The sequence below is a fragment of the Triturus cristatus genome, chromosome 5_1 (assembly GCF_964204655.1).
Source record: "Triturus cristatus chromosome 5_1, aTriCri1.1, whole genome shotgun sequence".
NCBI lineage: Eukaryota > Metazoa > Chordata > Amphibia > Caudata > Salamandridae > Triturus > Triturus cristatus.
The window spans coordinates 362,580,055-362,602,682 of record NC_140587.1 but is presented as its reverse complement, the minus strand read 5'-3'; the positions used below and the strand labels follow the sequence as shown (position 1 = coordinate 362,602,682).

General features: G+C 41.4%; 1 protein-coding gene across 1 annotated transcript in view; it reads left to right on the top strand.

The window, feature by feature from the left end:
• The window catches only part of LOC146830893 (fibrocystin-L-like), a 533,569-nt gene that overhangs the window by 169,561 nt on the left and 341,380 nt on the right, over positions 1-22,628 (top strand). The window contains exons 30-31 of the mRNA XM_085603812.1: positions 20-184; positions 3,578-3,699. Coding sequence (XP_085459938.1) covers positions 20-184; positions 3,578-3,699 — 287 coding nt within the window. The remainder of the gene's footprint in view (positions 1-19; positions 185-3,577; positions 3,700-22,628) is intronic.

Below are 22,628 nucleotides of genomic sequence, written 5' to 3'. Positions count from 1 at the left end.
TACACTTTGTCCTGAAAAGAAAATGAAATAATCTGCCAGATACTTAACGGAACTGCAGGGTCCTTCCCTGTAGTTGTTTACATCGCTGAATGTGGATTTGCACAGCCGGAGTCGAGTGTGCCATTCAATTTCACATACAAGATACATGTTTCCAACATTTCACCTACTACAGGAAGTGCTGCAGGTAAAACTCAGAATAGTTACTGTTTTTAAATTAATTGATATTGTCAACGTTTTTAGAGCAATGTGAGCATACATAGCAAAATCCACCATGGCAAAAAGCAAACTTTTAATGTATCTTTTATTAACACTGTAATTAATGATGCAATTTCCACAAAGCTCACTTATTACTTTAAGCCAAGAACTGTTAGCACTGACACGTAGCATGATGAATGAATGAAAAATGTATTGTTCAGTTAGTAAAAACTTACAATTAAAAACACCTTTATAAAAATTCTTCTTACATTTCATGCATATCAATACCATACCCTTATTTAAAAAACCACATGATAAAATACTTTTCATCAATTCATAAAAACCCAAGAATATATAACACAATCCTCATTATCCACAGTTAGCTAGTTTCTTCTCCACTATTTCTATATACTTCAAAAGTCTGCCTGTGAAATGCAAACTTTCTCCTTGTAGACTAGCTATTACTGCTTGTCGACATGTTCGTACCATTTGGCTTTTAAAATCCGACCTCAACAGCCTCCTACGTTCACCTATTAGAGCAGGACAGCTACAAATGATATGACAAATATCTTCGCTCTTGTAGTTACAGAGGCAACACATCCTCTCACTACTCATAATTTTCCAAGCGAGGGCATCTCCAAGAAATTGGCTATTTCCAAATCGGAGATTCATAAACTTCAACTTTGCCCTTTGGTTATTTAAGTCTCCTAGGTAGCTCTGAGGTTTTAACATACCGTACGAAGCAATAACTGTCCACAAATGGAATCTCTTTGCCAATACTGCTTTATCCCATAACGAGGACAATTTTTTACTGCACCCATTTATAACTTTATTAAAAGCCACCCGTGAGAGGAGTAAAGCCCATAATTGTTCCGCCTTATACGTGTCTATCTCTGCCTCTGCTTCCTCTGTACTCTGTACTGGAGCCGGTGTCCGTGCCTGGAGGTGCTCGAAAAATCAGGAAAAATCAGGAGCACAAATTCGGACCTCACTGTTCGCACGCCACACACTTCCGCTCCTGCACCGCATTGCCAGTATGCTTGCCACACCCCACCGCTGCTCAAAACTCCATACTCAATTGCCTGGAGCCCAGGTCACCGCATCCGCCACTGCCGCTGCCACTGCGCTGCCCCCACCGACCGCTAATGAAAGCGGGGGATCGAGCTGTAACGGGCCTGCGGCAACGAAACCGGTAGCCGCTGGCCGCTAGCTGTTAACCGTATAGCAGGAGCGGGAGCTGGAGCAGGGGGCTGAAGCAGGCCGGCGTCTTCCTTGTCTTTCGGCTGCCACTACTGCTGGTCACTGCAAAACCACGTAGCATGAAGATATTAAGAGAAATGCATCTACTTTTCCACATTAAAGTGGTCCTGCACAACAGATACAATAAAAATAAATTGATTTGGATGACTTTACAAGTAGGCACTGGACCTACAATGAAATGAAATAAAAATTCAACATTAAAAATTAAAATCACAGGCAAAGAGAAAAGATCAAGGGAGGCCATTTGTAGTGCCTATAAGAAGGCGTGCAAAGTCCAATTGTAACTGCTGTAGAGACTTAACTTAAAAACCCTCCTTCCTGATGCACAAAGATATAAGGCAGATATCCACAAGTGCAGAATTCCAAAGGCAGTTTGCTGCAGCTGAGAAGGCTCAGTTTGGTATTATAACTTGCATTAATGTTGCTGCCTTTGATTGTGGCCATTAAATACTTCAAGGTATACAACCTTAAAGCAGTTTATATAAGTTATAACTCTTGCCTTATCAGTCACACATTATCAAAGTGAACATTTTGTGGTGCACAAAAGAAAGGTATGGTTGAATGTATAGGCACCCACCACCAAAGCACACACAATTTGAGAGGTTAATAAATGTGAGGTTGAATTTGTGTAGGTTACAGAGATATACGCTATCTAGCCTTAAAAAAATCATTTAGATTGGAGACAAATATGAATACATTTAGAAATGTAGGACTCAAAGTTGAGAGAAGATTAGATAACGCTAGTGAATGAACCATTGGAACATTGGGAGGTGATCCCAAGACACTTTGCTTGGTAACAATTTGGTTTTATGGAGTAATGGTATCGAGACTTTAATAGCAATAAGGCAGTCCTCCAATGACAAAAAACAGTCGGTGAAGACACATTCATACACAATTAGGTGTCTTCAGCATATTAGTGAATGGAGATGCTGAAGCCTTGCAGAAGATCTCACACCTGCTGTCTGTAGAAGTAAAGAGATAGGCAAACAGGATCAACTTTGCAGACGTTATGCATCTTGAAAGGGTCCAGCCTGGAGTGCTCCTTCTTTAGAAAGTGATTTATGCTAGACAGAAAATAATTAAAAACACTCCTAGACATGCATATAGTTAAATTGGAGATGACTCACTGATGGTTAACTTTGTCAAACATTGCTGAGAGTACGCAAAGCATATCAAAAATACATCTTCAGCATGTAGCATGTAATTTTCCCCATGCACATCCTGACCAAGGCTGTCCTAGTGCCGTGTCTGATTAAAATATGCTTTCTAATATTTAACAGAATTGGTGCCCCCTTCCCGTGGGTGACACCTACATTCCATATTAGACTAGTTGTTTTTATTCAAAATTGTCAATAATGAGATTCAGTGCATGGCTGTATAAACATAGTCAAGAAAACATAGTCAAGAAAAACGTATTAATTGCAATGGGTAGCCTGCTTTAAGGCATACGTTTAGCATGAATACATTTACATACGGGTACAATTTTGTGCCAATTGTCTTCATCATATTTATCTTCAATGACAAATTAACTGAGTCATCTATATAATAAGACATGCACAATATATTCTATAGTTTTCCAATAATTTTTAAATTAAAATATATATCATATAATATAATCCAATAAAGTATATAGCAATATGATATGATGGAATATAACTGTGATAACAATCATTAACGTATTTTTACAAACATCTAATACATTTTAACCTAAGTAGTTAAATGAAACCAAGCAACGAATAATAAATGCATTTACAATAAAAAAATAACGTTTTCCCAATGCAAATGTTTTTACAAATAGTTATTAAGTTGTAGTGTTATTTATCTCATTTAGTAATTAATTATCATACTTCACTTGATGTTAACTGCCACTTCTGGCATTTCTACACCTTTGTCACAACAGCAGAGAATATATATATTAAATGGTGAGTTAGTATGCATTGGAAGCGTTTCTGTGATATATATTGTGTTTTATAAGAGGCAGATAAATAAAGTATATGAAAATGATCATTCATTCACTTTTGTAAACAATGTATTGTGCCCCATCTGTAGTACATTGGGGTAACATTGAAATTACATTAAGCATCTGATAACCGTTAAATCATTTACCTAATTTTGTATTTAGGGGGAACTCTGTTGACCATTACCGGTAGTAACTTTAATGAACAATCCCAAGTGTTTGTGGATGGCAACACATGTGATGTTAAAAGAACAACTCCGACTGAAATACAGTGCAGAACTCCACCTGTAAGTGAATCATATTTTAACCAGTTCAATCACACATTTGTACTTTTTCGTGATGCATGAATGTATTATGTTATGTTATAGGAAAAAATACTGTATCAGTGAAGTTTAGTATTTAATCATAACAAATATTTGTTTATGTTTTTTCGCTGGAATGCATATCTCCATGTCTTTCTCAGTGTTTTACACGGAAGTAATATGGTTTAATAAACGTTACTACTCATTGATATTGAGTATGCAACAGCCTCTGCTTTTCAAATTCTTTATATCTGTTTCTAGAGCTTTTTAATATAGTTTGACAGGGGTCTTTATTTTCATCTATTCAGTCATCTGTGAATTACTCTGAATTGTGAGTTCTGATCTTGAGAATGCCCAATCAGAGTCTATATCACTGAAGGAAGTGACCCAAATCTGGCTACCCGGGTCACTCACAACCACCTCTCTGCCTTCCAAGAAATTAAGAGTCGGGAAGACAGTAGAGAATACGAACAAAGTGGTACGGATATATCTTTCCTTTGTGTGGCATATATATATATAACCCTTCTGTCAGTTAGATTTGGGTCCATAAAAGTTAAGTGCCTAGTATCCACTCAGTGGTTCCAAATAATTATGATTTTCAACATGCTCCAGGAGAGAACGCTACTTGTAAACTGGTACTATGATATATTTGATCCCAAAGATACTCACGTTATGGAAACCTTACAATCTGAAATTGCTATAGCTGCCGGGAAGTGGCAACCTTTATGTATCTTGTGGGTAGGGGATTTTAAGTGTACCATGTGCAAATATAGTAATGAAAGAGTATGTGGTATTTGGGATACTGATGATCAACCTTTAGCACATTTTATTCATACCCCCCAGGGAGAGGTAATGAACACTGTCATTGTGGAGAACAATCTGGAAAGTTTAGCCAATGACTCTAGCTCGGTGTCCAACTTTTGTTGGAGGGGGGAGAGAAAGTACCATTGATTTTGTTTATTTCCAAGGAGTATCTTTGCTTAGTATTTGATTTTGTTATAAAACCTGAGTTAGTAAGCGACCATAACCCACTAATAGCGAAATTTAAGGCTATAGCTAAAACAGGAGTGGGTGATGATCGTAGCATTGAATATACCCGGAATAAGGGTGTGAGGATAAACTGGGGGGGAAATAACACAATTTTATTTGAGGAAGAAATCATTCAATCAAATCATGACTTGATCTTAGCTTGCCTAGAATATGACACTTGCCCAGCCATACTAGTAAAACATTTTGAACGGCTCAGTTCCATCATAGCCAATAAACTTACACATCAGGCTAAGTCCAAACAACATCGGGAGGTTCGTTGGTTCAACGCAGAATGCTCCAGTACGCACAAGTTCTTATTAAATGCCCTGAAATTAATGCCTCAGGATAGAGAACTGTTCTGCTTGGGTCTTCAGATCGGGTGGAACCCGCTCTACAGAGCCCTTCTGACCCAAACTAGAACGTTACCCCCTCCCTAGGGCTTCTTTACAACTAAATAACCACATATATATGTACCATCTAAGGACAGGGAATTCCTATTATTAATCTATACCAAGACTTCACAGCCTCGCAATCTCAGCAACCACAGTCTCGCGGCCTCAATCAGACCCAGAATCTCCTACCAGACGGCAGCAACACACAGTCTCGCGGCCTCAATCAGACCCAGCATCTCCTACCAGACGGCAGCAACACACAGTCTCGCGGCCTCAATCAGACCCAGAATCTCCTACCAGACGGCAGCAACACACAGTCTCGCGGCCTCAATCAGACCCAGAATCTCCTACCAGACGGCAGCAACACACAGTCTCCGGCCTCAATCAGGCCCAGAATCTCCTACCAGACGGCAGCAACACACAGTCTCGCGGCCTCAATCAGGCCCAGAATCTCCTACCAGACGGCAGCAACACACAGTCTCGCGGCCTCAATCAGGTCCAGAATCTCCTACCAGACAGCAGCAACACACAGTCTCGCGGCCTCAATCAGGCCCAGAATCTCCTACCAGACGGCAGCAACACACAGTCTCGCGGCCTCAATCAGACCCAGAATCTCCTACCCAGCCGGCAGCAACACACATAGTCTCGCGGCCTCAGTCAGGCCCAGAATCTCCTACCAGACGGCAGCCTTAGCACAAGCTCATCCTATTATTACCGTAGTACACGACAGGGGAATCGGGATTACCATATATCAGATCAAACAAAGACTATTAGTTGAGCACAACCTGTTCCCTAGTTTGAGGGGCTCGTTTTCCCCCTCATCCAGTTACCACTTACCTGACCAGGATTAACCTCTGTTCATGTTGAGTTAACTCTGACTAAAAGAATAGGCTATCCTCCTATACAAAAGTACACAACACATGCTAACGTACAACAAGCTAAATACTTTATTTAAATGCCACATGCACATTCGCAGAATACATCATATATATAACCTGCAAGGAAGGTAAAAGGTTAAGTTATACACTTCAAAGAAAAAGGGGTCGACATCACCTTGTTTGTATGTAGCCTGTGCTCAATGGTCATCTAGGTTCCCTTCTCGTCTATGCCTCGGCTTCGCCTGGAAGTCACACCTCCGCAGTCGCGGATCTACTCCCTTCTCCCTCTCCGAGTCACTGGAACCTCTTCCTCATCGGCTACTCTCGCCTCTTTAGATTCGAGTTCGTCATCTGTCTTCCCTGGAATAAGTAGTAGCTTTTCTGCTAACGGCCAGATGCCGCCTATGGTCTAGAAGCAAGTGCCCTTATCTAACTCAGACTTTCACTAATATAGAAGTGCATTCCCTCATGGAAATTTCCAGCTCGAAACCTGCCGCCCACCAAATTCCTGTACCTCCCCGTGCCAAGGACACGTTCCCAGCCGGCCGGCCTGATGTAGTGTCTTCGGCAGGGGAGAAATACATTCCTTCGATAAGGGCCGGCCTGAACCGGTTCTCTCCAAGCGAATAACACCTCATAACTAAAACATTACATTTGACCTAGAAGCATCCCAAGCTGCCGGAGCAGAAAGAAAGATGGAGTCTCTCCCGTTTGAGGCCTACCAGGCCTGAATTCAACACAGCTCTATGAAATACCCTCACTACAGGACAGATTATCCCTAATACTAATGAATCTATCCCCTAGGCTATGTGTGCAAGCCCTGATCTATGGGTAGGAGCACGGAATTGTGTCAAAGTGTCTAATAGAGAGGCCCTATTCACTACTCTAGTCCTTAGACTTGGATGGAAAGAGACTGAAGTCATATTGATCGCTCTACAATACAAGAAGGCCGGGAAAATCGAGCAATACAAGAACATATAAAGCAGGCGAGGTGTTTATATAAAACCACTATTAAGGTCAGAAAAGAAGAACTAAGGCACATTGCCTGGCAGGACTTGGAGCGGGCTAGTGCCCTAAAAGACACGAAAAAATTCTGGGCAGTTATTAACCGCCCCCAGTTTACAGAGGAAGTAGGGAAAGTGGAGTGCAAGATTCTGGGTGATACTTGGGAAACACATTTTACTTCAATTTTTAATCCAAATGGTAGGGAACTAGTTGCAGGGCACAAGGATCCAATAGTCGACATGGCACCAGCAATAGAACTCAGTAGTTCAATTACGGTGGTAGAGGTGGAGGAAGCACTTTTAAAAGGAATGGGTAGAAAGGCCCCAGGCCCAGATGGAGTCCCACTGGACTTTTTTAAGTTGACTGTAAATCCCTGGGCTCCCCTGTTGACCAACCTGTTTTAATCCATTATTGTTGGACCAATCCCTCTGTCGGGGAAAGAGTCTATAGTTGTCCCAGTGTTCAAAAAAGGGAAGAGAGATGACCCCGCCTGCTATAGGCCCAATACAATAATCGATTCCACGGTGAAGGTACTGGGCAGGGTTATCCTGGCACGTCTGGAGACATGGACCAGTGGTAGGGGGGTCATCTCCAAAATGCAATATGGATTTCGCAAAAGGATTGGGAACTACAGAACAGTGTCTGAATTTGTCCTTGATCACGGGCAAGTACATGAAGGCAAAGAGTGGCTCTGTTCACCTTGCCTTCATGGACTTGTCAAGTGCCTTTGACACTGTCAATAGGGGGAAACTGTTGGTACTGATGGCAGAGATGGGTTTTGAAAATGCATTAATCCAGCTCTTAAAAAGATTACACTCGAACACCTCTGTCTCAATAAGATTTGGCACTCACGGGAAAAGAACAAAACCTATTGCTTCAACAGAAAGAGTGCGCCAAGGGTGCATTTTAGCCCCTTTCCTCTTTTTAGTATACACAAACGGTCTGGAGGATTTCCTGTTGAGGCAGAAAATTGATTTCCCCCTAGTTAAGGGGCAACCGGTTGCGTTACTTTCGTATGCAGATGACACGGTCCTTAAGCGAACGGCTTACAAATCTCCCTGGATGCCTTTACAAATGATATGGCGACATTAGACTTAAAGGTTAACTTTTCAAAGTCTTATGTAATGGTTTGTGGCCCAAAACATGCAAAATCCAGGAGTTTTAATGTCAGAGGCACACCGGTCGAAAGGGTGGAAAACTTTACATATCTAGGAAATACGTTCAGCAGGGATCTTAAATGGGATTTTTTAATTACAATGAGGGCCCAACAAACCAATAGAGTAGCAGAGGTTTTTTTTAGGTTTGCTTGTAAGCTAGGTCATAGGCAGGTGCCACAGCTTGTTACCCTATATAATGCAAAATGTGCATCGGTGGCATCATACGGGGCAGGGGTTTAGGGTCATCAAAAAAGCCGCTTGGTACAAGTGGTAGAAAATAAATTCATAAAACGCTTATTGATGATCCCAATTAGTACGGCCACCTCTTTCTCTCATCGAGAGATAGGGTTGGATTACCTGGAGGATCGCATTAGCTCTGCCCCTTTGCTTTTATGGTCTAAAATTTGGTTGAAAGAAGAACTACAGTTTACTAGGGAAATAATGGAGGACTACCTTAACCTTGATAAGGTGATGTCTATTCCCTGGTTTCGGCATGTGAAGGAAAGATTTTATGACATTGGGCTGGGTGAGTTTTATGAAAATCCGACAAATATCCCCGTAAATGCCAATACTTATAATTAAGAAGCAATACGGGGACTGGGCACACATGAAACATTTTCAGCAAGAGGCGCCTGGCCCGAAATGTGCCTTTTTGTCTAACCAGCAGTATTATCTAGCCTTTTCTACAAATTGTCAGATGCGTTTTTTTTTTAACCAGATTTCGCCTTGGCACATTGCACTTTTTGCTTGCTTTTCCTAGACAAACCGTGTGGGTGGAAACCCTTAGTTTCTGTCCCTGTGATAATAGTACTCCGCAGAGCACTATGCACCTAACACTTTTTTGCACACTCTATGACGATCTGAGAAGGAGATTTTTGAGACAATACTAAAAAATATCTCTCCATGTACATACCTAGAGGGATATGAGTGTCTGCAACTATTGGAAAATTCTATCGTTTGTTCTGCAATGATGAGTTTCATTAAACTAGCACTGGGTATTAGGAGACGATATGGAATGTAGTAATTGAATCGGGCAGGGAAATGAAATGATTTTAGTCTATGGAAATTATAACGTTCTTAGCATAAGTAGTGTTTTAAATTCCCAGGCAATTTTTTTTTTTTTTTCAAACGAACCCATTGGCTTCAAAGATAAATATGGTCTTCTCCTCAAAATGCACTTAGCACTTTATGTATAATGATAACCTAGCTTGTAATTGAACCTTACATAAATTTTACTATTTCTCACCGTGATAAATTATTTATATCCCATTGTGATGATTTATGATAAATGTTTTAATGTTTTTATATTTGATGTGTTTTTTTAGAATGCTTTTATGGTTGTATACTAACCGAATAAAGCTTGTTTTGAAAACAAATTGAATATATATATATATATGTGTGTGTGTGTGTGTGGCATATATATATATATATATATATATATATATATATATATATATATATATATATATATATATATATTCCACACAAAGGAAAGATATCTGCACTCTCAGGAGGTGCCAAAGTTTATTACACAAGGTATATATATTTCTTTACCCACCAACTCCACAAGACTCGTGCCGAACTCCTAGATGGGTGCCTCCGTCGTGAGCTTGTGGTGCTCACGCATTAATGTTCCACCATGTACTCTTTACAGAGCGAACAGAGCACTCAGCGGGCTGTACAGTTGAAATATATTGACGGCGCATTTCGGCGTTACCACCATTCTCATGTCAGTTTCATTATACACTGTCAGCTTGCCGTCATTAAGTACTAGTTTGATGACAAACAAAAAGAGAGGACTCCCTTTTGAAATGACCAGTTCATTAAGTCGCCATTGCAGCGTGTTGATTGCCACCTATATCCCAAATAGTATTGACATCATCAGTTGGTAGTTTACTCACAATGAGTGTAGTACACACCAGATAAATCAACACGCCAAGTATTGGAAACCTACCTTCATTGTGACAGTGTCAGTTCATACGCCCTTGTCTTACCGCATTGGCCAAGTGGTAATGTTCACGAAGGTGCCTGTTTCAGTAGCGGGCACCAATCCATTTTGTAATGTCCCTTAAACAAGGCGGGCTCCATTTGCCACTGGAAATTACGGCAGTTCTGGTACTTAAAAATCAATTTCCACCAAACCCTATTGTTAGGTCCAGTAAAAATTTCAGCATTTTAAACCTGGGCCCTAGTAGCTATGGCACAGAGCAGACATAAACAGTTAAAAAGATGTAAACACAACACAATTGCACTTTAATTTATAACAATAGACAAAAATACAATAAGGGGAACCGGAGATTAGAATTTTTTTAATTTAATATATAAATAGTGGCAATATTCAGTTGAAACGAGTGCGGGTCAACTGGTCATGGTTGACAAGGCATGGTTTCAAGCTGACTGCAACCCAGCACAAGTAAGATAAACCAACCAGGTTAGGCCAGATCAGAGTTTAGATCTTGGTGGGATCATCACTGTTCCGCGGCAGCAGCAATCCCAAGTACTCTGCCAAGCCGACCGTGGTCCCCTCACAGTATTTAGAGGTTGCGGCTTGAGACAGAAGACCGCAATGGGTTTGGTGTCTTGATGGAATGAGGTTCATGGGGGTGTGGAGACAGGTAAGTACAAGGTACAAGTTATCTAAACATTAGTACACATATGTGTCAAGTTTGCATGTAAACCATATACAGGCAATGTGATATCCCCCTTTGTGCTACTGTTTGCATGCCACTCACACACTATTGAATGCAAACCCACAGTCAACACTAGCACAACACCCGCAAACACCACAACAACAAATATGTTTTAAGCGTCACTACAGGTGTGTGCAATTGACATTGATTAGTAGGAAACTGAATACTACTGCATGACACCTAAGGAAAATATTGAATGTAAGAGCAATGCAGGCAGGCTACAGCGATTGTCAATACACAATACATAGGACAAATACAAAAGTAATTTACCGCAGATCTCAGTGACAACAAAGTCGTTTGAAGCCGTGGTGGAGTCGGTGCAGCAAAGGAGGGACCTGGACGATGAGGTAGAAGACGAAAAGGGTAGTGGGAAGCAGGAAGTAGGAAAAAAGGTAGGTTTTTGCCTCATTTCTTCCAATTCTGCCATCTCAGAGTAGAAAGGATTCCTGCCACAGTTGCCATGGCTGGAAGGCACATCGTAATCAGCTTAGTATGAATCTGGGCTGGAGTCCCACCGACAACCAATTCTGCCAATCCCGCCGCCAACACGGTTGGGAAATCCTGGTGGAGTCAGCGTGAATACAGTGGTCTTTCGTGTATGGACCCACACACATCTTAATAGGGCAGGAGGACCTCCAAGCCGGCAGGCAGGAAGACCGCCGAAAAAGCAATGTTGGGCAGGGCAGCAGGATGTAGCTGAAGAGGGCACCACAAATTCAGAAAGATGTTGGATGAGGTCTCGGTGAAGTCATTGACGGTTGGCAGGAAAGCTCTAATTGGATTGGAAGAAATTCAAAATTCACGCCCAAGTAAGGTACTCACCAGTCAGATACTTTTGATGTCTTCACCTGGTGAAGATTAATACATTTCGACGTAGTCACTTTTTTGGAGCTTGGAGTTTTCCAGTGGGACAAGGCTGTAGGCTGTAGCCCAACATGTCTCCACAAGGTCAGTTATCTTTTCTGCGATGTCCAGCTGATTGGATTTGCTGCTTCAGAAAAGCTCTGAGCTGGAGCAAACTGAATCTTCAGTCCAGTGGCAACGCACCTTCATTGGATTGACTTGGCATGTTGGTCCCTGTCCTCTGGAGGTCTTTGGAACCACTTGGGTGTCAAGTCTCACTTTAGCAGAGGTGAGCAGTGAGGTCAGGGCAGGTCCACCTACAACTGGTCCTCTGAGCAGTTGCAGAAAAGGCCTCTTTTAGCTTGTTGTGTCCCTGTAGCTTAACGGAAGGTTAGCCTTATGACCCTTGGAGTCTGCTTCTTTCACTTGGGTACAAAAGAAAAGCAAGCCCAATTTCCTAGACCCTTTTCAGGTCTCAGACAGGATGTTCTGTCCACTTCTAATCTTACACAGGTCCAGTTGTGTTCTGAGGGTAACGAGGATGCCACATTATACCTGGCACCAGCATTTAGGTCGGGTGAATCTTGGCTCCTGCCTAACCAGTCGAGGTGAAGTTCTGAGAGGTTAACCTGTTTACCTCTGCAGTATTTCCTGTGTTCCCTACAGCAAATAATCCCACAATGTCCCTCTCCAACTAAACCCAAGATCACAGAACATTTTTCTTCTGTGCAGAGCTTGTGCACCCACCATAGAGGCGTGGCCCTTGGAAATTAGCAACCTCTCCTCTTTGGTCACTCTAAACCTGTTCTGGGGGCAGCTCCTCACTCACTGTGATTGGTACCCATCTTAGTAAAGGGCATGGCCGTGGTATCCGCTAACATTTGCCTCCAATAAGGTAGACCTCTTTAAAACTAGTCAAACTCCTGGATACAGCCCACTAGCCATCCTGTCAAGGGAACAACAACTCTTCCCCTCACCCAAGGGCCTCGTCCTGCTCTAAAAGCAGTTTTCACATCTCATCAAGGTAGCTGTTCAGCTACCAGGTAAGAGTTGGAGCTCATGCAAATTGGTCTTCAGGAAGAGGCTTAGGGCAGGGAAGAAGTAACTTTCTTAAAGTACCTTTTCCCTAAATGTGATGTTACAATTTAATTGGATTTTGAACAACTAATAAAAAGAGTTGTTGAATCATATTTCTCACTGTTTCCTAAATGAAAATAGCATTGTCCAATGTAATAGTGTTCTCCTATGGAACAGCTAGCCTGGCCACAGTGAAGATAACTATAGAGGTTGTAGGTACATGTTTAACATTCAACATTTACATGTCCTACTTTTCAAAACCATGCACCATGCCTTATGGGTAATAAGCCCTACTTGGGGATGATTTATAAGTATTTAAAAGGAATGTTTTGAATTTGTTTAAAGGGGTTATTTCAACACTTTGAACTGGCAGTTCAAAACTACAACGGCCATGGTACAGATGGTAGGCCTACAGTCATGTTTGCACTGTCACTGTAGTTAGTGGCACAATGGGTGGTTCAGTCCACTAGTGGTATTTAACGTAGAGCCTCTGGGTATACTTGTACCATATACTGGAGACTTAATAGTAATTTATATATGCCCGTTAGGGGTATGTCAATTTCATCATGTTGAAAGGAGGAGCACAGGCACTTTACCCCTGGTTAGCAGGGTTAAAGTGCACAGAGTTCCACAACCAGCAAAAACAGGCAAGGCAAAGATCTGGGGAAAACCACGTAACATATGGTCAATTCCAACACCCACCAAAACCAGGCAGGAGGTTGAATAATTGCTCTGACTGGAATGTCAGTTTTCTTACTAGTTGACTCAATCATTTACATAACCCACATCTGTTTTCCAGTTTCATATTCAGAGGATAATAGTATGTTTTTTTCTCTATGCCACATAGAGTAACCATAGTAACTGTATTTGTCTCTTCACATCTTCCCTGTAAATCTTGATCAGTCTAAACTGGCTATTCATAAATTACAGTTTATTCAATTCAAAACACATTGGTCAGGTCTTGTTGATGAGGCACAGATATGATGAGTCCCTCAAACCTTGTGTCTCTTCATTGTCTTCCAATCCACCTTCGTATCAAGCAAATGTCCCTGTGTTTTGGGCCATCTATAGAGGTAGACGTTTATTTTTCATTGATCAATTTTATGTACCACCTTGCCTGTTTCCTGAGGTCTGAGGAATCTCAAATGCTTTTAATCAGAGACATAGAGATCATGGGGGTGAGGAAGAGCGTTCACTGTTGATGACTCCCTGCTTTCCTTCCACAACCAAATGAATCAAAGTTTATAAGTGGTGTGTGTTACACCTGGCATCCTTGACATGGCTTACCCTGTCTTTTTGCCTCCAGTGCCTGTATTTTTGAGTGTGTGCTGGACTTTGTCTTTGCTGGTTTGTGTACTCTGGGCACTTTACCACTGCTAATTAGTGCTAAAGTGCAGAAGCTCCCTGTGTAAATTGTGATTATGAGTGGTTATCCATGATTGGCATACTCAAGTTACCGGTTAAGTCCCTAGTAAAGTGCACTGTGTGTGCCCAGGGCCTGTAAATCAAATGCTACTAGTGGGTCTGCTGCACTAGTTGTGCCACCCACATGAGTAGGCCTGTAAACTTGTCTCTGGCCTGCCATTGCTGTGTGTGTGAGTGCAGTTTTAAACTGCCATGTCAACCTGGCAAGTTCACCCATTTGCCAGGCCCAAATATTTCCTTTTTCTTACATATAAGGCAAACCAAACGTAGGCCCAAGTTAGCCCCATGGGCAGGGTGCCGTGTATGTGAAAGGTACTGGTGTGTTTTACATGTCCTGATAGTGAAATACTGCCAATGCCTTTTTCACTATTGTAAGGACTAGCTCTTCCACAGGTTATCATTGGCGTTGCCTTGTAACATCTTACAAGTGTAACTTGCAATTGGGAGAAGATAGAGATTTAGAATTTGGGTTCCCTGAACTGAGGATTTAAAAATGCATCTTTTAGTGAAGTTGGTTTTTAGAATCTGTGTTTGAAATTGCCACTTTTAGAAAGTGAGCATTATCTTGCTTTACCATCCTGTGCTCCTGCCTGTGGAATCAATGTCTGGGTTAGCTGGGTTGTTGATGCATTCACTGTAGACAGTCTCACAAAGGGATCTGAGGTGTTCCCTGCATATCCTGATGGCCCATCACCAGGCTGATGGGCCTTCCATGAGCTTAAGTGGTGGGAGAAGTTGTCACTGACACCTGATTAGGGTTGTTCCTGGCCTCTCAGAATGCTTTCTCTGCCCCCTGTAGTGTGTCTAGGGCAAGCCATAATCTTGTAGACAACAAAGACGTTCCTTTGAAGTATGACTACTTCAAAGACCAAAAGGGGTATAAGTATTGGACATATAAACCCACATCTTTAGGACACTTCTGGACTGAGGACCCTGCCAAGAAGAACAGCTGAAAATCTGCCAGGAGGGGTCCTGCCCCTTTGCTGTGTGTTGCTTTCCTGGGTTGACCTGCAGTTGCTGCTTCTGTCTGTGGGCAGTGAGAGAATTGGACTTTACTTTCTTGTATCCTGCTTTTCCAAGGTTCTCCAAGGGTGTGAGCGTCCTTGCCTCCTGTTGGAAGTCTCAGGGCCAGCAAAGACTTCATCTGCAGCATCTCTGAACTCCACTGCTGGGAGTTCTGACCCGCCAGGTGGTGCCAATTCTAGTTCTGGGCCCTTGGAGTTGGTTCTGCTGCTTCAAGACTTGAAAATCCACGCATCATCCTTTTTGTGCCACAAGCTTGCCATGCGGTTGAAAAACCAATGTGTCACCACAGTGTGGCTGAAAAATTTCCGCTGCTCCTGCTCGTTGTCCGAAGAACCGCTGCAGCCTGAGTCCAGAGCACAAGTCTCCGACATCCAAGACCCACACTCTGATGTCGACGCAGGCCCTGCTGTGCGGCTGAAAGAATCGTCACATCCATTGTCTGTGGGAGTGGAAATCGACGCAGTGCTTGTTTCGCCACCTCATTGACCTGCAGTGGCTAGGTTTTGTCACACATCGCACCTGTGTGCCACATTTCCAATGCATCGCCCCGCCGATGGCAATTGACGCATTGCTTCTCCTCGCAGTAAGGAATCAACGCAACACTTCTTCTGCGTGCAGCAGAACTGATGCATCCTTTCCCCTAGGAATCAAGAACTGACGTATCACTGTGTTTTCTGACACTTCCTCCTTTGCAGCTGTATTTCGTCTTGGATTTTGATGCATCAAAGGTGAATTGTGCTAAAATCAATGCATCAATAGAGTTCTATGGACAGAATTGCTTAAACCTCTTAAAATTAATTTTTAAGTTATGTATGTTGGATTTTTGTCGTTTTGATCTTGTTTGGTTTAAAGATTGGTTATTTTTCTATGCTGGTGTGGTGTCCATTTGTAGTGTTTTCACTGAGTTACTGTGTGTTTTATGTACAAATGCTTTACACATTGTCTCGGGGATAGGCATGACTGCTCGTGCCAAGCTACCAAGGGGGTTAGGAGAGGTTATCTTGGGTTTGTTACTCCCTTACCATGACTAGGAGGAAGGGTCCCTACTTGAACAGGCTGCATAAGACTGCCAACTAGTGACCCTCATTTCTAACAGTGTGACTCCATGACTGTCCTCTCCGTAATTCCATTGTCCTGGCAAAGTGTCCCCAAGCATGTCAAGCGGAATGAAAGCGATAAATTTACCAAACAACAAAGGTGCACCTTACACACGTATATGATACACCATTTTCAGCTTTTTCGCTTCTTAATCTAACTGTTTTTTTGTGGAGTGCCTTTTTTTCTATTAAGTTGTGCTATGTGCTTTCTTGAAATAAAATATGAATAAAATAATCAAGCCTTACTCATGCATCAAAAAAGCCTAAATTGAGCCTCTAATTTTCCCTGTTGATTTTAGACCCTGTGAAACTGGTAACATCCATGCTCAGTCCACAGTGCACAGCATCATGTTCTCTCTACATTTCAGCTGGTATTTAGTGACTGTCCAATCCGTCCTTGTCTTTCCTGTTCTTTGTATTTTTAACTAATATCTTCTATTCTTGCAATCTCAAACATGAATTTACTTTCACTTAATTCAAGAAAAATAGGCTATCAGACTTCATATGTTGTATTATCAGCATGTTTTTAGAGTTGAATGCATTCAGCTTTTGCTCTTCATGGTAGTATCATATATTTGTTTACAAGGAGTCACCACTTACAGAAATGCAAAATAAATATGCTGAGCCAGAAAACATATTCATGAAATGATTATGTTTGCTGTGTGCCATGTGTATACCTTGAGTGTGATAGGATAATCACAACTATATTGATGTATGCTATTGAAGCTGCGCACAAAACAAGGGTGCTTGGCTATTTTCAGAAGTTTTAGGAAAGCAACATAATAGCAAAAATTCATGAATTATGGTCCTACCATTGGTCAAAGGTAAAGTAATCCAGTGACCCCCTGCAGTAGGCTCTGTGCATCTTCCATATAAGACCATGGTACAAGTTAGATGTACCTTTCATTAGTTTCTGTTTTATGGAGACTTTTGCTATGTTTTTCTGGTATTTTGACATTAGAGGCCAGATTTACGAAGCCCTTGTGTTTCTAATGCGCCACGCAAGGAAGCACAAAGCAACACAAGGGCTTCGGTGGGATTTACCAAGCCGTGCAAAGCCACCTTGCATGGCTCTGCATGGCTTAGTAAATCTGGAGTAGTGCAAGGCAGAGCAAGTTATTGCCTTGAGTTACTCTGCCCTGATAAGGTGTTCCAAGGGTGGATGGGGAGGGGTGTTCCCACACATCCACCCAAGGTTTTTGGCGCTTTCCCAGATATACTAAGAATGGGAACGCACCAAAATGGTACTCCTTCCCAGGTGAGGCATATTGAGGAGAAATATCTTTAGTTCTCCTCATTTGTATCCTCTTTCTAGGTGTGCTGCATTTTGCAGAGCGCTTAGAAAGAAGAAAACACTTTAGAGGATTCTTTCTGTGCAGGAAGGTGTCCCTCCCTGCACAACAATATTCTGCCTGTAATACAGGCACACTTGCACTATGTGCAAGGGTGCCACTGTTAGCCCTAGGTTGCATTCAGTGCGCCTACATACGGAGAGAGCAGAAATGACTCTTATCTTAGTAGATATGGCGCAGCCCTGCTCTCTCCCTGCCACGCAATGCGGCTCAGCAAGTTGTCTTGCTGCGTTGCGTGACCTCTTAGTAAACCTGCCCTAACATCTGTAATTGCTCACCTGTAAACTACCCAAGATATAATTTCTTGTTCTTTCAGAAAAAAGAAATCGAGCTATATCGGCAAAATGCCTTCTTTCTTATGGTTTATGAATGCAAAATATCCACAATCTGTTTTCTCTCGTGTTGTGTTTATCGTAGCGCGCAGCGCAAGTGCAGAGTGTTTCAAATATAAACTTGTTTGGGCACGGACCCTGGTTAGACTCTATAGATGTTCTAGAGTCTGGGTCCGTGCCGGGGAGAGTTCTTGGGAGACAGTTACGAACCTGGTTTCAGCTGTTAGTGGACGTGTTTTCATGTGGTGCTGTCTTCTACAATAAATCTTCGTGTTATACGTCTTGGATACGAGCTTTATTCATAACAAACTTGGCGACGAGCAAAAACTTGGCAGCACCACCATTTATAAAAAGGAAAACGAACTCGCGTATGAGGAGTGAGGCTCATCTTCGATTCTAAGCGTGATCTTCTACACCGGCGTAAGAATACGATCTCCGACCCCTTTTCCGGAAGCGCCTACCTTGCCCAGGTACATTTTGAGTGGATTAAATACAAATTCACCATTTCTTGAAAACTTACCGTGTGGACGGAGTTCCATTGTTGCTACGGCTTGTGTCTTCATTAATGTGAAGTACTACAAGGGTTTGTACGCACACACGGCGTCTCTGGGAAGCGTCAGCAACGCTCTACATTCTACACTCTATGGTTTACACGCACGTAAGTAGCGTGCCACCATTTTCTTCTAATTTTATCGGACCAAGCATAACATCGCCTAGCAACAAGATATCGGAACCGGGATTTCAGATTCACGGTCTAATTTCTTTCAAGGTACTTTTTATTTACAGAGCGGATTCACCACTTTAAATTAATACCACGATTTGGAGAATGAGTGATTTATATTAACTGATATGCTGTACATTGTCCACTCGTTTATTTTTTTATTTATTATATGTTTTAAATTCTTATGACAATTAAGTCATTTAATTTTACTGTTCATTTGAGCATCTTTACAGTTTATCCTTTTGCAACTCATTTGAACATTTCCTAAAACAATAATGGCTAATGCCCAAAACTACAATTTAGCTTCGCCTCAGTGCTTTTGGCCAGCTGGGGTAATCCCTGCATGGAGTGGGCAGAGTGGAAAGCCTATTTCATTAACTATATAGAGACATTGGATGTAAAGGGTAAAATGTCTCCTGCAGAAAAAAAAGGTATCTTCCTACATTCAGTGGGCCCAGAAGGTCTCGAGGCCTACAACCAAATGTCTAGAGCTACGGGCGGTACTGATCAAAATGTTTTCACAGCAGCTGTCAACGATTTTGACCGTTACTTCTCACCTAAGGTATGCATTGGCATATTGAGATATAAATTCTTTCAGAGGAAACAGAATTCTGATGAACCCGTGGACAATTACGTTTCCGCTTTAAGAACTCTTTCCCTGGATTGTCAATTTGGAAACCTACGGGAAGATTTCATAAGGGATCAAGTCGTCATGCATATTAAAGATACTTCTATCCAGGATAGGTTATGGGTCAATGGTGATTCAAAATTGGACGATATTCTTGCTATTGTCAGAAAGGCAGAAATGTCTAGCAGAAGTGCAAAACAAGTGAATGTTAAAGTTGAGGAAAATAGCAAATTGAGCAATACTGTAGCCAAAATCGATAATACTAAAACCAAACCACTCTACAAAAAAAACAATCTTGTTAAAGAGAATGCTACAGACTCTAACAAATTTAGATGCTACAGGTGTGATAGTAGCTCGCATTTGGCGAATTTTAAGGGATGCCCAGCAATTAAACAGAGATGTTCTGTCTGTGGTGTAGTTGGCCACATTGCTAAAGCTTGTAGAAAAAATAAAAGCAAAAAAGTACGATGCGTGGAAGATGGAAAACCTAGTGATAATGACATTGACACCAAAGAAGAGTTTGAAAAATCTTACATGTTAAACATCACTGAGGGTCTTCCTATTATCTTGAATATCGACAATAATATGATAAAGAAAAAACCTATCTGTGAAATGACTATTGGTGGGGTACAACTACAAATGTATGCGGACTCAGGTTCTCCCTATTCTATAATCAATGAGAATGTATGGAAATCCAAGTTTATAGATAAACTAGGTCCTGTGTTGTATCCTGGAGACATTAATCCGCAAGGGTATTCAGGTGAAGGAATCGATATTCTTGGCTTCAGGGAACTAGTATTCAAATTCAAAGATCGTGAATGTACTGCCAAATTATACATATCCAAACATGGACCTTCCATCCTCGGGTGGTTTGAGCAAGGGAAACTTGATATCATCCTCAATCCCAATAGCCCAAACCCCGTAATGGTTATTGGAGAATCTGGTCAATGTGGTAGCACCATGCTGAACAGGTTTCCCAATGTTTTCCATGATAGCATAGGGGAATTGATTAATTTTAGGCATAAAATCATTTTAAAAGACAATGCGTGCCCAAAGATTTATAAAGCCAGGAACATTCCCATCACAGTTAGGGATGAAGTAAAAAAAGAACTCGATAAGTTAGTTGAGAGTGATATTATAGAGAGAGTAGAATCCTCTGAATGGATTTCTCCCATTGTGGTGGCCAGACGCTTTAATGGTAATATTAGGTTGTGTATTGATCTGCGCCATTTGAACAACAACATGGTCGTTGACCAATTTCCCCTTCCCCGAATCTCTGAAATGTTATCTTTAGTAGCTGGAGCGAAAAAAAATTAATGTATCGATTTATCGTCTGCTTACCACCAAATTGTATTGGATGTAAATAGCAAGAAGTACACTGCTTTTGTTACGCCGTTTGGATGTTTCCAATTTAAGAGAATGCCATTCGGTCTTGCCTCAGCTGCGGCAGTATTTCAACGAGTCATGCATGATATGTTTGGTGACTGTAAAAATGTTATTTGTTCCCAAGATGATATACTTGTGTTTAGTGACAACAAACTTTCTCATGACCAAGTTCTTGAGGTTGTTCTTAGCAAGTTATCCGTGAATGGACTTACAGTTAAACACAGCAAGTGTAAATTTGGAGTTGATTTGGTTACTTATTTGGGGCATACTTTATGTGCCGATGGTGTCAAACCCAAGCCTGATCTCGTAGAAGCCATCCAACGTGCTCCGCCTCCTAAATCTAAAGATGACATCCGATCTTTCCTAGGGTTAACAGAATTTTACTCCAAATATATACGAAACTTTTCTGGCAGAGTGTTTAATATTAGACAGCTTTTAAAAAATAAGTGTCAATTTGAATGGGATACTGAGTGTGAAAAAGAGTTTATGGATGTTAAGTCTGCTATTAGCAATGCTGCTGCATTGAATAATTTTGATTCTCAACTTCGTTGCATTGTCACGATCAACACTAGTTCAAAGGGCTTAGGCGCTGTCCTCTCCCAGAAAAGAGAGAATGGTAATGAATCTACCATTGCATATGCTTCTAGAGCTTTGACCACGTCAGAAGAGAAATATTCAACTATTGAAAGAGAAACATTAGCTGTAGTTTGGGCCCTAGAGCATTTTAGAGTGTTTGTTTTGGGAAAAGAATGTGAAGTTAGATCTGATCACAAACCTCTTGTGCGATTACTTACTACTGATGGGTTGATTAAAGCATCTGCTAGGATTGCACGTATGTCTATGAGGTTACAAGATTTCATATATGAGATGATTTATGTTCCAGGTCGAGACAATGTCACAGCAGATTTTTTTATCCAGACTACCTCTACCCTTGAAGGAGTGTATTCACAATACTTGGGATGATTTTCACATTGCTTTAGTCCACGATGAGGGAGTACCACCCATTAAGGTTGAGGTATGGAACATGGAATATTACAAAGATAAAGTTTTACAAGAGGTCCAAAAGTACTTAATTGAAGGATGGCCCGCTAAGAAGAACCTTTCTCCCGAGTTAAAACATTTTTGGGAGATGAAAGAGGAATTATCCTTTTCTGATTCTACTATCTGGAGAGGTGATAAAGCTGTTCCTCCTTTAGGTTTGAGAGAGATTATCGTTAAACATGGCCACGAAGCCCACAACGGCATCATCAGAACAAAACATTCTGTCAAGAGTACATTCTGGTGGCCTGGGTTAGATATTTTTGTTGAACGTATTGTTAGAGATTGCATTCACTGTGCAAATGCTGACAAGTCTTTGAAGACTTTGAAACCAATTATGCAAGGACACCACATTCCTAATGGCCCCTGGGAATCCATTGCAATGGACATTATGGGTCCCATTGGTCCTTTGAACAAATACATTGTTGCTACCATCGATTTATTTTCAAAATGGCCTGTGTTAAAAGTAGTCGAAAAGGTTAATACTGACTCTGTTTTACTATTTCTAGATGAAGTGTTCACGGAAGAGGGATTACCTATACGTGTGATCACTGATAATGGTGTACTATTTTTATCCAATAAGGCAAAGGAATACTTCAGTAAAACTGGAGTCATTCATTGCACCACTTCACTTTATAATCCCAGTGGAAATGGTATAATAGAAAGGTTCAATAGAGTACTTAAAGCTGCTATTCAAATGGTTGGTGTTTGTGACAGCAAGTGGGAGTATCAAGTAATGAAGACTATGTGGAAGTACAGGATTACCCCCAATGACATGACTCAGTGTACTCCATTTGAGATCATGAGAGGTAGACTACCTAGAACTAAGGTCAATCCT